The 13,392-nt window shown below is 40.1% G+C and overlaps 1 protein-coding gene and 1 pseudogene across 1 annotated transcript; one reads left to right on the top strand and one right to left on the bottom strand.

Moving 5' to 3' along the window:
- Nucleotides 1-3,926: 3,926 nt before the first annotated feature.
- Nucleotides 3,927-5,746, top strand: LOC136425224 (cytosolic 5'-nucleotidase 3 pseudogene; annotated as a pseudogene).
- Nucleotides 5,734-12,908, bottom strand: LOC136425225 (NXPE family member 3-like). The gene is made up of 4 exons (XM_066414020.1): nucleotides 12,904-12,908; nucleotides 10,181-10,283; nucleotides 7,592-7,647; nucleotides 5,734-7,100 (listed from the first exon to the last, which is right to left on the bottom strand). The coding sequence occupies exon 4, from the start codon at nucleotides 6,964-6,966 to the stop codon at nucleotides 6,346-6,348; it is 621 nt and encodes a 206-aa protein (XP_066270117.1). The 5' UTR covers nucleotides 6,967-7,100; nucleotides 7,592-7,647; nucleotides 10,181-10,283; nucleotides 12,904-12,908; the 3' UTR covers nucleotides 5,734-6,345.
- Between the last annotated feature and the right edge of the window lie 484 nt (nucleotides 12,909-13,392).

The raw sequence follows: 13,392 nt of genomic DNA, 5'->3' as shown, positions 1-13,392 counted from the left end.
CATCTGCTTGGAGATTACGAATAAAGTCTCCAAGCAGATGTTGGGGTGAAGGATCGTGAAATTGTCTGAGTGACGCCCAGGCTTCTCTGACAGTCCCTGACCATATACAAGGAAATAAAAGTTATGTAAAAGGCCGAAGTTGTTAAGGGAAAACGAGCGATGTCCATATATATCCTTATCCAACTCATTACGTACAAGATGCGATGTTTTCATGAATGTAGGCGGCGCTTCGACGGGCGGACATAGTGTTACATGGGCTCCTCGCGCGGCGCCTACAAATCGATCCTTCTCATGCCAACCAGAGTCTTAAAGATCTTTCTCAATGTAAATAGATATATCTTGACCTATTTCAGAAAGTAAGCACTAGCTGTAAGCCTAAATTCTTGTATATTTTCACACTTTAGATGTCAGGACTGAATACTCTATCACACCCTAATCTGCAGTACCGCTCCCGGCCGCGACCTGAAAAGTGGCAAAGGAGGCCGCCAAATTTCGGTCTTTTCGGGGAAAATCGTTAAAGACTCGCAAAGGGGTTTGAAGTTTTTAGGATTATTTGACCTTGAACTCTAAACTGTGGCCATATAAAACCAAGAATTAAGATATTTTTAGACATTTTGCCAAAATGTCATGGGACATTGGGTCATAAATCACATGTTTCCCTCGTATTTCCCCGATAGAAGTGTTCGAGTCAACATTTCCTGTATATTTTCGCTTTATAAAGTTTAATCGTGATTCATGAAACAGGAAGACGTTGAACAGCTGCAACTGTGTTTATGTCTTAAAAAAAAGATGTTTGCATTCCTTGACAGTGCAACAGCAATTGCAATATTGACTATTCTCATAATCTATTAATTTAGATACGGGTGCTGGTCAAGATATGTACGCGTAGTTGGTATTATCAGAAATTGCATTTCATATGTTATATATGGTATCTTCATATACTTGATTATGTACTTATGTAGTTTATCACAGTAGTTCAGTGACTTTTGTTGCTGGAATACTGATGTTGCACTGATGTTTCATAAACAATGTGCCATATCAGACCACAAACAAAACTTTCTAAGTCACAGTCGACCTTACAGAGAGCTACTCCAGGTCTCAGCTAATACCTCTTAACTTGGGTATGTTGTGCCTATGGACCGACAGCTACCAAGTGTAGTCAATCTAGTGTGTCTGGAGTACTGTCATCAGACGAGAAAGCTACCTTGTCTTGAAGACCGTCGGCTTCTTTAAGGAAGCTCACAATAGCTTCTACCTCATGGAGGAACAATATTGATACATATATACATAATTTTACTATGATCACACAGAAATATTTAAAAAAAGTTCCTTTCCTGATTATTTTTCATATACTTCCCGTCATGGGGGTAGTAGTTTTAAGACAACATGTTTCCTTCATTAAGGAAACCACCGATCTTCAAGCATAGCCATCTTGCACTAAGCTTGGTAGACTTCACTTGTAGCTGTAACTCTGAATGACCAACATACCCAAGAATTATCACGCCTGATGACCGAGTAGAGCTATCTATCTTTGAGGTCTCTGACTCAAAAAGTTTTGATTGTGGTCTGATATGGTGGCTTGTTTATGAAACATCAGTGCAACATCAGTATTTCAGCAACATCCACAGAATCACGCCAATATACTATTTCTATGACATCGGTACATCATGATGTACAACATTTCACATGTAAAATGCCTTTTCCCGTTAAAGCAACTTCATGTCTTAGCTACCAGCATATCACATGGATAGATTATGATAATAAGCACCATGATAGCATTCACGGCTGCAGCCGTCACCAAAACACCTTACATCATTTTGAAAGGAAATTGGATCTATTGATCAATAAACAGACATGAACACCGTTTCAATTGTTCAATGTCTTCTTGTTTCATAGATTACAATTGAACTTGGATGTGGTAGCTTTTCAGAAAGTGACCATTTACAGGAAATGCACACTGTTTCTATTGGTCAAATGTAAAGGAAACCGATGATGTCATGTATGACCTAATATTCTACTGAATTTTGGCGAAATGTCTGAAATATCACAATCATTGTTTTTCGTGGTCGCAGTTTCAAGTTCAAGGTCAAATAAGCCTCAAAACTCCAAAGCCCTTTGCGAGTCTTTCGCGATTTCTCCATTCCCGAAAAGACCGAAATTTGGCAATTTGGCGGTCTCCTTAGTGACTTTTCAGGAAACGACCGGGAGCGGTACTGCAGATTGGGCTATGATAGGGGATGTAATCCCCACTTGAAAAATGTAAACATTTAGAATACATTAGGCATAAGGCTAGTAAAAAATTTCCAGGATAGTTCCAGGCATCTTTACATACCTATAGAATGACCTATAAAACACTAGTTGACATGGAAAGGATCGATTTGTAGGCGCCGCGCGAGGAGCCCATGTAACACCATGTCCGCCCGTCGAAGCGCCGCCTACATTTGTGTATTCACCATAACTTGTACGTTATAGACAGTTTAAGGATATATATGGACAACATTTGCTTTTCCTTAACAACTTTGGTCTTTTACGTAACTTTTTATCTGTCTACATGGGGGGTAAGGGGCTGTCAGAGAAGCCCGGCCGTCTTCAGAAAACATAACGATATTTCACCCCAACATCTGCTTGGAGACTTTATCCGTAATCTCCAAGCAGATGTAAGAAGCCCGCCTTTGTCGGCGGTTCTCCTGTCTGTGCCATGCTGTCCGATTGGGTGCTCGGGTCTTGGTGCAGCACGCCTGTGATCCAAACACATTCTCATCTAATTACTTTTTTCGTGACAGTGACATGTGTATATTGACAATGATCTTTATTTGCACGTTCCTGCCTACATGTACATGGGCTAAATGCATATGCAGTATTGTAGTTTCAATATTATATGATACGTATTCAGTACAGTGTAGAGAATCGTTACATATGCATGAAGCGTTCTTACACAATCAGATAAACATAACAACTAAATCTATCGATTACACAATAATCAAACACATAATGCTATGCTATCATTGAATCTATTGTTTACATGTCTCTTCCCTCTTCTTAAAACAAGTGTGTACGAATTCATATAGTTTTTGTTGTATAACGTTGTCAAAGGATGCTATTAAATATACAAATATTTAAATATTTTATATGAAAGATGTTTAATTGTTTAAATCGCATATCTAAATTCAGGGCCCCAATAAAAGAATTACGTATGTTACTGTATAGTAAGACAAAATGAACTTTCTATACGGTTGGAGTTACAAAGTGTACAAAGTCTGTCGTTCCAAGGACGTCTTGAGACAGTCATGGTTTGACGTGTGAAGCAATCTGTCTCTTTGATTATGATTTCTTTAAAATAAACGCATACATACATAAATTTAACGATATAGATGAACAGATGACTCAATTTAAATACAGTGTCCATAACCATTTACATCAACAGTAAGAGATCTTATACAGTGTTTGATATTGTGATTACTTCTGGTGACGGAATGAACTCCGTTAGAACCATGGCAGAAAAAAAGGACAGAAACAGAACAAGAAAACAGTGGAACATATCATTCGCCTTAACTTTATACATATGTAATGTAGAACGTAATATGTGGTAACTGAGAGCGCCTCAAAAAAGCCGTACGAGAGACACATGTCCGTCTTCCCCACTGTTAGTTGAATTCATTGCTTGCAGTTTTGTATCAAAACGATAGTCGTCGCTGCTAGACCGTGTCTGTACATGGTTCTTTTGACATAATCATTACGTTTGTAGGGGTGTAAATCAAGATCATTAAACATCCTTTTTGACGATTGAAAAGCAAAACGTAGGATGAAATTAAACAAACTTAGCTCTATATCAAAGAAATAAGCAATAATCAATCCAATTAAATTGATGATACTGAAGAGAAAAGCCATACGTTTGTGCCAAGGTTTACCTTAAATGTTTTGGTATAGTCCATCCAGGGTTCATGACCTAGTTTACGGAAGAGAGGGACTTTGGACTTCGTCCACGAGTTTCTCACGATTTTGATTCGATACTATGCTTTGTGAACCTTCCTTTGGCTCAGATAGCCTTTAGCTTAGACTCAGTCATTGAAGGTGAGTACCACGGAGAAGAAGACATATTTTTTCATGTACCTATACAGTACCTGGCGCGCGCCAGTACCAAGGAGCAAGGCATAGATAGAGGGAGGGTGGCGGGGGTATATTTGGCTCCCAAAATACTGGTACAGAGCTATTTCTCAAGACCGTGGATTGTTTACTTCCACGGCCGAGGAATTCTAGTGGTTAACTCCACGCCCGTATTAGATGTAGATGTAGACTAATCACTTAGTGACCATGTTTTGCTTTGATGCAAAAAAAAACAAAACAATGTGGAGCAGAATGATTTGAAATTAATGATTCATTAATAGAAAGGCACAAAAATCAAGTTATTGTTCCATTTCAGTGCTACAGGATTTGTAATCCTCTTGAAGTCCAGTGCAAGAGACTGAGATGTCCAGTGCATCAATGCTACGCTTGCTGCGATTGGTCGAACAAGACCACATCCACATCACAGATGTCCGCCGTGTGGAGCAGATACTGTCCAATCTCGTGGCAGCCGGGAAGCAGAAGTTACGCGTCATCAGCGACTTCGACCAGACTCTCAGTCGCTATGCCTTCAACGGCGTGAGGTGTCCAATGAGTCACGACGTCATCGCACAATCCAGCCTTCTGTCCGAGCCAACCCGGGCGAAGGTGAAAAAGGTTGTGGATTATTATTACCCAAAAGAGATCTCCCTATCCATCCCTATGTCAGAGAAGGTTCAGCTGATGGTCGACTTCTGGACACAAATCCACGACATCTTTCTGGCGTCCGATTTGAACCAACGAGACATCTCGTCCACCATACGCGGTTCCAGCCCGCCGCTACGGGAAGGCTGCGACGCCTTCATGAGCACGCTTCACCGCCATGATGTCCCGCTACTCGTGTTTTCCGCTGGGCTCGGAGACGTCATCCAAGAAATGTTCGCGAAGTACAACATGGTGTATCCAAACTGTCGTGTTGTCTCGAATTTCATGAAGTTTGATGGTGCCGGGAAGCTTGTTGGTTTCCACGATCCGTTGATCCACATCTTCAACAAGAATAAAAGCGTGCTTCCAGACGAGAGCTACTTCACCGACCAACGCGAGCGTACGAACGTGATTCTTCTCGGAGACTCGCCGGGAGATCTACAGATGGCGGACGGCGTGCCGAACGTAGAGAACGTGCTGAAGATCGGATATCTGAACGCACATCTGGAGAGGCTGGACACGTTTACTGAGTTGTACGACATTGTGCTTGTCCAGGATGAAACCATGGATGTGGTGAACTCAATACTGAAAAAGATCTTAGATTCTCACACCTGAGAGAATCCTGAAATTTTGCAATGCTTGTGTCAAAATGAAATGTCTGGGAAGGCTTTTTGAAATATAACTTTTTAGTAGAATGATCCAGTATTAGATTATACCGAATTATATTATATTTTTGATGCTAGAAATGACTGTCAGTATTTTCATAAGATATTTTGGCAAGGAGATTATATTTTCACCACAATTAGTTTATTTGTAAACTGATAAACTCAATAAGTTATGAGTAGACTTTTCGTTTGAGATTGTCTTGGTATAAGGACAATGGTTTGGGAATTTTGGAAAAGATTAGGAAATACAACTTTAACCATGATTATTACATTTCAACTGGAAGAATGGGATTGAATAAAAGAGCACTGCACAATAAGAAGGTGAGGAACATAAATACATGGGTGCTTTATTATTTACTGTGTTGTGCCCCATATGGGCTTGGATGACACTGTAAACAAAATAATATACTTCTACTTGCATATAGCCCTCAGGCATGTAGTTGCCATAAACTTTGTACATCAAAGTTACAACAGTCACCTCAGTATCTAAATCAAATAGTGCTGTGAACACAATGTTAATGCCTAATATAACACTGAAAAGATTATATCTCACTGGACTAAAAACAAAAGTGCACATTCAAGTATTTTGAGAAAGATTTCAGAACCAAAGTAGGAGCTAAATCACAGTACATCATCAACACACAAGGTTTTACACTAGTCCATCATAGATTAGCGTTTTTACAAAATTTGAAATTCGCGGCCTGGTGATGTAACGTTAATACTCAACGAGTCCAATTTCAAATTTTGTGAAAACGCTAATCTATGATGGACTAGTGTAAAACAAGTAAAAACTGATCTTAGTGGTATATCTAACATATTGCAGTATGCTTTACGAAATTAAGTTTAGTCTGCTTAATATTTACAAATAGAGACTCAGGTTGTGATCTGTACCGAAAGATATCATCTTCATAATTCAAAATATGTTCTCCTGTCTTTACTGAGGGCACATGTAAGACAATATCAAATCAATATGGTTCTTGATAACATGAGGCTCTGGATGTATTATGTACTTAGTACATACAGACATATCCCAAACATCCATAATAAATATATCAAGGTCACTGAGTATCCGCTTGGCCGCCAGCACAAATTGATATGCGTACCAGTTACTGTTCTGCACAAAGTGACCCAACTCCGTATGTCCCCTCATATTACTTGTTCGCCAGACGACCTTTGTGCCGGGATTTCTTCTCTGCAAACGTTCGATGGCATGGCGAATTCCGTAAACTCTAGACGTAAACGTTTCTAGGGGTAAAGCAGTATAATGTGCCCATATACTGAGAATGACAACTACATTGGGTCCACCGACGATGCTGTCAATAATCTCGGTAGTATATTTAAGGCTCCTTGCATGCATACTATCATGTGCAGATGGATAGGCATGGAGTCGGAAATGTAATCCTGTACTGTTAAAGATATTTTCCTGGTTTCTCATACCATCATTTATCATTACCAGATTGCCTTTCAATATATCTATGAAGTAATCCCTGTACTGTCTTCCTGTCGAATCGCCTATTATAAAGATGACTTTGTTCTTGAGACAGTTGTGGGCCATATGTGTGGAGAATTTTAGCGATCGACATCTGAGTGAAATCCACGTGCCGTTGTACCAGTACCCTTCAGAAATCGCCTCTGGCAGATGCGGACCGCAACGTGGTAGAGGCCCTGCACTAGATTGATAGTTAGAACCTAGTAGGGAAGATAATAAAAAGTAATGAGTTCTAAAAAATCTAACGGCTCTTGGTGGATATGTCGCGCACCGAATCCGTAGTGTGTTTTTGGCACACATTTTGACAGATTGGCCGAAGTGGCTCAGTGGGCGTCACACCACCGTCAGGGAAGGACGTGTAAAGTGCCTCTCCCATGGGCATAACGTCGAATGCTTAGTGATCAAAATCAACTTCCTCCATTTGTGAAGCTAATCACTTTGTTGTGTTAAGACTCACTGCACTAAAACAACAATACCAAAAACATACAGAGGTTGGAAGTTGGGGGGTCTGTAGTCACTAGTGCCCCCCCCCCCCACACACACGTAAAATGGTTCAACGGTTCAACATCAATATTAACATATTGAAATCCACACAGTCAACATTTGAACAGTCTTGTCAGTCAAACAGTAAGGAGTTGGTTAATCAACTTTATTCACCAGTTGTTTCAGTATTCACGTATCACGTACTTACCTTTATCTCTTACAAAGATCCTCAGATCACCTGGAATCTTCTGATTTACATGGGTCCTGCAATGGGAATAAATCATAATGGTTAAATGGCATGAGATTTATTCTATACAGCAAGTTTCTCCATGCGACCCAGCAAAGTGCTGGCCCATAAAAAAGAATGAAATAATCTTAGACTGATGATTTGACTGCTAAACTTACTTTAACAGCGGATAATCTATACCGAATCAGTACTTAGTACGTAACCTGCATTGTAAAGACTAAAAACCATTTTCATTCCAAATCGTTATTATTACTTTTTGTGCATTATCTATGACGTTTAGCGGGATATTGTACAACATTATGAAAAATATATATGGTATACAATACCTGTCAAACAGTTGAGTCTCGCTTGCGGTAAACATCCTCTCTATCATCGTTTTCTCGGCCTCTACGTTATGTCGGCATGCCTCCATGGAGTTGCAAGTGAACCCTTTTGGCTTTTCACAGACCCATGTAGAGTTCGGTATCGGATTAGAATAATCACAGATACTTTGCGGATTAATATCATGATTTGGGTCAAAGCTACATCTGGTCCATTCGGAAATATTCAATTTTTTGTCTTCAAATTTGCAATACGTAAGCCGCCTGTCTGAAAAGGAATCTCGGATCCTCCTAAGAACTTGTACAGCTTCGCTCGGGTGTATCAGCAAAGCTGAGACGGAACTGTCTCCCGGCCAGTTTAAGAGAAACTTGGCCGTGTAAGTACCATTTCCATAGTCTGTTATTCTCCCAGCCATGCAAGCATCTACAGGAGATTCTGTACACAATTTTGCCAATAGAAAATCACCTCCGTAACGTTTAGGTCGTGAATATGCATCACGGGCAACTATTTTGATTGATAATATTTCTCCAACAGCAACTTGAGTCTGAGGATTAACAACAGATACCGACATGTTGGCTGCTGTGGTGATCCCATTAATGTTTATTACTCGTTTTTGTTTATTTTGTTCATGGGATGATTCAAAGGGGGGTTCTTTGAAGATCGGGTTCTTCGGTTTTTTAAAGATCGTGTTCTTCGGTCTTTTGAACATCGGGTTCTTCGGTTTTTTGAACATCAGGTTCTTCTCCTGTGTTGGAATGCAAGGGGAGAGAACGTTTCCTTGGTGATGAATGAATAAATGAATGAATGAATGAAGACATTTATTGAAGAAGCACACGAGATGGAAATGATAGCAACAGCCTGCAACACACGCGCAAAGAACAAAGAACTTACAGACATTGATATAGTAAAACCCAGGAACTGAGACGAACAGAGACTTTAACTATACCTGGTAATTAGAGTCAAGAAAGGACACCAGAGAATGTATGTAAGGGTCACAATGTGGAAACTGTGAAAGGAAATAGGGCTGATGACCATGTGGTTATGTGTGACGACAACTTAAAAGCCGCTGAAAAATTATACCCGATAAGGGGAGGAGAGACAGAAATGAATCGAGCACTACAGAAGAACAACAAGTAACACAAGCTTTGACATATTAATGTGGCATACGTCACTGGCCGTGAGATGTGTGAATATGTTTTGTCTTTTATAGATGTATCAATACCGTTATATTTAACTGAAGTGTGATGAAGCTATGCGGATAGGGCTGATGACCATGTGATTATGTGTGATGACAACTTATAAGCCGTTGAAAAATTATTCCCGGTGAGGGGAGTAGAGACTTAAGTGAAATCGAACACTACAGTAGAACAACGAGCGCCACAGGCTTAGACATATAGATGTGACGGATGGCATACAACGTGAGATTTGTAAATATTTCTTTGTCTTCTGAATATGTATCAATACTGTTATATTTTAAATGTGCTATGCTCTGGTGTCCCTGTGGTGTAGTGGTCTGCGCCTTTGCTACTCTGCCACATCTGGTTCAAATTACTTGGACCAGAAGGACTGGGGTTCTAGCCTCAGGTAGGGCACCTCTGGACAAGAGGCGCATTGAGTCATACCAAAGACTTTATAAAAATGGTACATACTTATGAAACAGTATGGAAGTTAAACACACTCCACTGCCAGTGGACTAGCCCCCTGCTGCAGTGATTGCACCACAGTGTGGCCCCAGGGCTATGAAACGGAGATGGGCACCGCCCCATACATCAATTATGGTGTGGGAGGATTTTAACTTTTTTTAACTATGCTCTCCTAAGGGAGGGATAAAGAAGAAGAAGAAGAATGAAGACATTTATTGTATATTCGTGCCCCGAGTGGCTAGGCACAAGTCTGCCTGTGGTATCTGCCCTGTAGTAGGCTTCCTGTGTTGTAAATGGCCATTAGTATCAGCTTCTCGTCCCACTGCTCGAAAATCTTTTTATAGTCAACTTGACCCCTAACGATGGATATTCTAGAGACCGATCCAAGGTCTGACATACAGGCTATTCAAAAGGAGACCTATTAGAGGTGCTTTAAGAAAGCTTGTTCCCACGAAAGTCCTTCTTTTTTTGCAAAACAAACGGATAGTAAGTCTTTGAAACAATTCACACTTCAACAGAATGTTTCCTTTCCCTAACACGGGTTAAATTTTTAAGTTTAAAAGTAAAATTGAAAAAAAAAACTTACCTTTGTTGTGTATAACAGAAGTAGCCCGCAGAAACAAAGCGACAAGGCGAAGAGGATTCCTTTTGATGCTCCCATTTTACAGCATCAAAGCTACTATGCAACCCTGAAATAAGAAGAAAAAAAAAGCTTATCAGCGGATTCTACGGTGGCCCACAAGAACAGCGCTATTTTTTTCTATCTTGTTTTTTTTTTTCAAAGCAAAAGGAGCATGAACTATGGGCTGTTTTGGCAGTATTCATCCGTCATATATTTATAGCCTTCGTCAACATGATGACTTTTTTGCTATCTACCACTCAAAAGTCATGGCCATAGCATGTCCAAAACACGAGATATCAAACCCGGAAGTTCCGCTGCAGTACCATAACAAGCCACTAGTGGGCCCTAAATCTAATCATTTCGAGGTCTTGAAAAGACCAAGTATGAAGACAATCCACCCAGGCACTCTCGAGTTATGATATATTATATACATGTACCATGTCCAATGTCACGGGAGTTTGAATGAAAGTTTTTTGTTTAGATTGCAAGTAGATAAAACAAGACAGTCCTCTACTGGAGGGCGAGGAAGCTGACAAGGCATTCATATCAAGCCTGCGGAGTGATTGCCTCATGGGGGAAACCGCAAGTCCGACAAGTTGTTTGACGTAAACGTTGTTCTCTCCAGTAGCAGGACATATCATAAGTCGAATGACGGCCCTCATAGTAGGCCATATATTTACGCTTTTTAAAGAACAAAGGATCTTGAAAGAAACTACTGAAACGATTTTATTTTTGGCTACTTTCTATAAAGGTTGCTACCCCGTGTACATGTACACTGTACAACAGACAATAGTCTTCTACTTCTAGCGAGGTCCAATCATATGGCTGCTGGCAGGTCACCGAACGTCAACGACAATTAGAAAATGATGGCCAAGTTGTGGGTTATTAAAGGCAACCTAAGCAATATTAGAGCGCTGAAAGTCATATGTTCAAAATCATTTTTTTTTCTGATTTCTATCCATAGTAAGTTTAGATAACACTATATCATCACATATCGACCATCATGGAGCAAAAATGTGATGTCGTTGTGTGGTGGCAACTCATTGAAAATCTGAGCACTTGGAGGCCAGCCATCATTTCAAATCTTCCGAACATGCACGATTCTGACCGATACGTCCCGAACGCATCCGAAGAAATAATCACGTGGTCATGGCTCAATGTCCTTGGGCATTGTGACGTCACGCGGCCGGAAGTTACCGAAAATTGTCAACAGAAAACGGTTACGGCTGGATTCTGGCCTGATTTTTGGGGGGACCCAATAAATCAAATACTCCTTTTGTGGCTTGCTTCTGTGCTATTTTTAAACGCCCAAAGTCTGAAATTATGATGCAGATGTCGTAATATGGGGAAGCAAACGTCAATTTCTACCTCACAAAACAGAATTGTTTTCCCCAGAATATTTCAAGTTTTACCCCCTGAAATCGCTTAGGGCACCTTTAACACCCCCGGTCTTATGTAAATGTCATCTCAGCGCATTTTGTTGTCGATTGTTGCAAAACCAAGCGCTTTGAGTTGTCGGTTCGACTTTGTTCCGTACATTTTTGTACGGATTTTCCGGCAAAGTCACCTAACATCCGATCCACAGTTGATTAGAATAATGGAGTTGGGTAGTCGAATGTTGCAAAATGCGCTATACACAAAGTTGATGCTACATAAACATGTATAGAATTTATTCAAAGAATAACAATAATGGTAACAAAGCCACTTCAGGTGGGATTTTTTGCTAATGATTCCTTTTTGTAACTAAACGGATATGAATAGACAACGAAGGGTCTTGATACTGTAAAGTAGTGCAAAATATGTGTGTTCTTTCTCTATAAAACCTCCTTGGTTCTTTGGACGCTTAAAACTTACAAATGCGTAGAAATCGTCAAATAAAGAGAGAAAGATAAGGGTTATACGTACTTCATGGAACAATAACAACAAATCGGCTTTGAGATTGTATGAATTAGATCGTGAAGTTTTTTTGCATCAACCTACGGAGTCGAGGATAGACAACAAGTCTTCCACATCAAACCAAGGGCATTATATATAATGTCCTTCATCAAACCTATCTATGCTATAATGGTCAACTTTCCATTCTATCTATCCTCGATTCAAAGGAGTCTTAAACTCCAGAGGGGGAGAATTATTTTCCCATAGATGATAATTTTAGGAAGTAAAAATGAATACTTATTACAGTATACGATAAAGTACCCACTAGTCCCGTGCGCATCAAAAAGCATTGAGTATTCTACTAAATTCCCCTGGTGATCCTCTATTTTGTAATTAATCAAATTAAACAACCTCAGCCTATGCCTGAATACAATGTACCTGACAAGGCCTGGCAAAAGTTAGGCTACACATAAGATGTCAGGGGGGTTAAGAAAAAATTGTCTTGTTATGTGTTCCTTTATATCTTATTAGCAACTGGCCTTCTTATTGTGCTTAACCCCCCTCATTCATGCCAAAAATATTCACGATAAAGGAAGCGAGTATGCGTATAGGGAATACGTGGGTAGGGTCTGCACGGGTTTAGTGAGTTACATATTATTTTACAAAACACACCTTGTGAAATTCACCTCAAGCGGAATTCTGTAAAAAGTCAACTGGTGATGTATTCATTGATACATAATCTAGTGGAAAATAACACTCCCTTCTAGAGTTTAGGACTCTTTTAAGCAACAACAATACAAATCAGCACCTACTTCTATTCCGGCTTGTTCGAGAGGAACAGCAGTTGCGGATCTCAGAATGTTTCAGCGATCTCGTCCTTGTTCAGGGCAAGGAAGTTACATAGTCCTTTATCTTGGCCAATCTGAGCCGTGCATTCACCGTGACAACTTACCCTGAAAAATCAAAAACCTGTTTTACAACTTACCCCTCCCATGCAAGATTTGATGCGAAAAATCTGTTGTCTATTCTCGACACCGTATCATGTTGCTGAAACAATAGGTTGAGTGATTTGCCAACGGCGTTAGCTGGACAGATTTGCCATTTGTAACCAAATATGTACTACAACGGCTCTCCAAGTCCCCTGATAAAATATATACAAGAGTGAGATCTTCCTGATAATTAATTCCATGTGTTTTGAAATGCACCAGTGCTATGATTGACATGATTAGGTTGTGTAGCCTGTACAACGTGTCAAGTACCATGGAACTCTTTCTGAATGGGAAACACTGTCATGCGGAGTA

The sequence above is a fragment of the Branchiostoma lanceolatum genome, chromosome 19 (genome assembly GCF_035083965.1).
Source record: "Branchiostoma lanceolatum isolate klBraLanc5 chromosome 19, klBraLanc5.hap2, whole genome shotgun sequence".
Lineage (NCBI taxonomy): Eukaryota > Metazoa > Chordata > Leptocardii > Amphioxiformes > Branchiostomatidae > Branchiostoma > Branchiostoma lanceolatum.
This window is presented reverse-complemented; position numbering and strand designations above follow the sequence as displayed.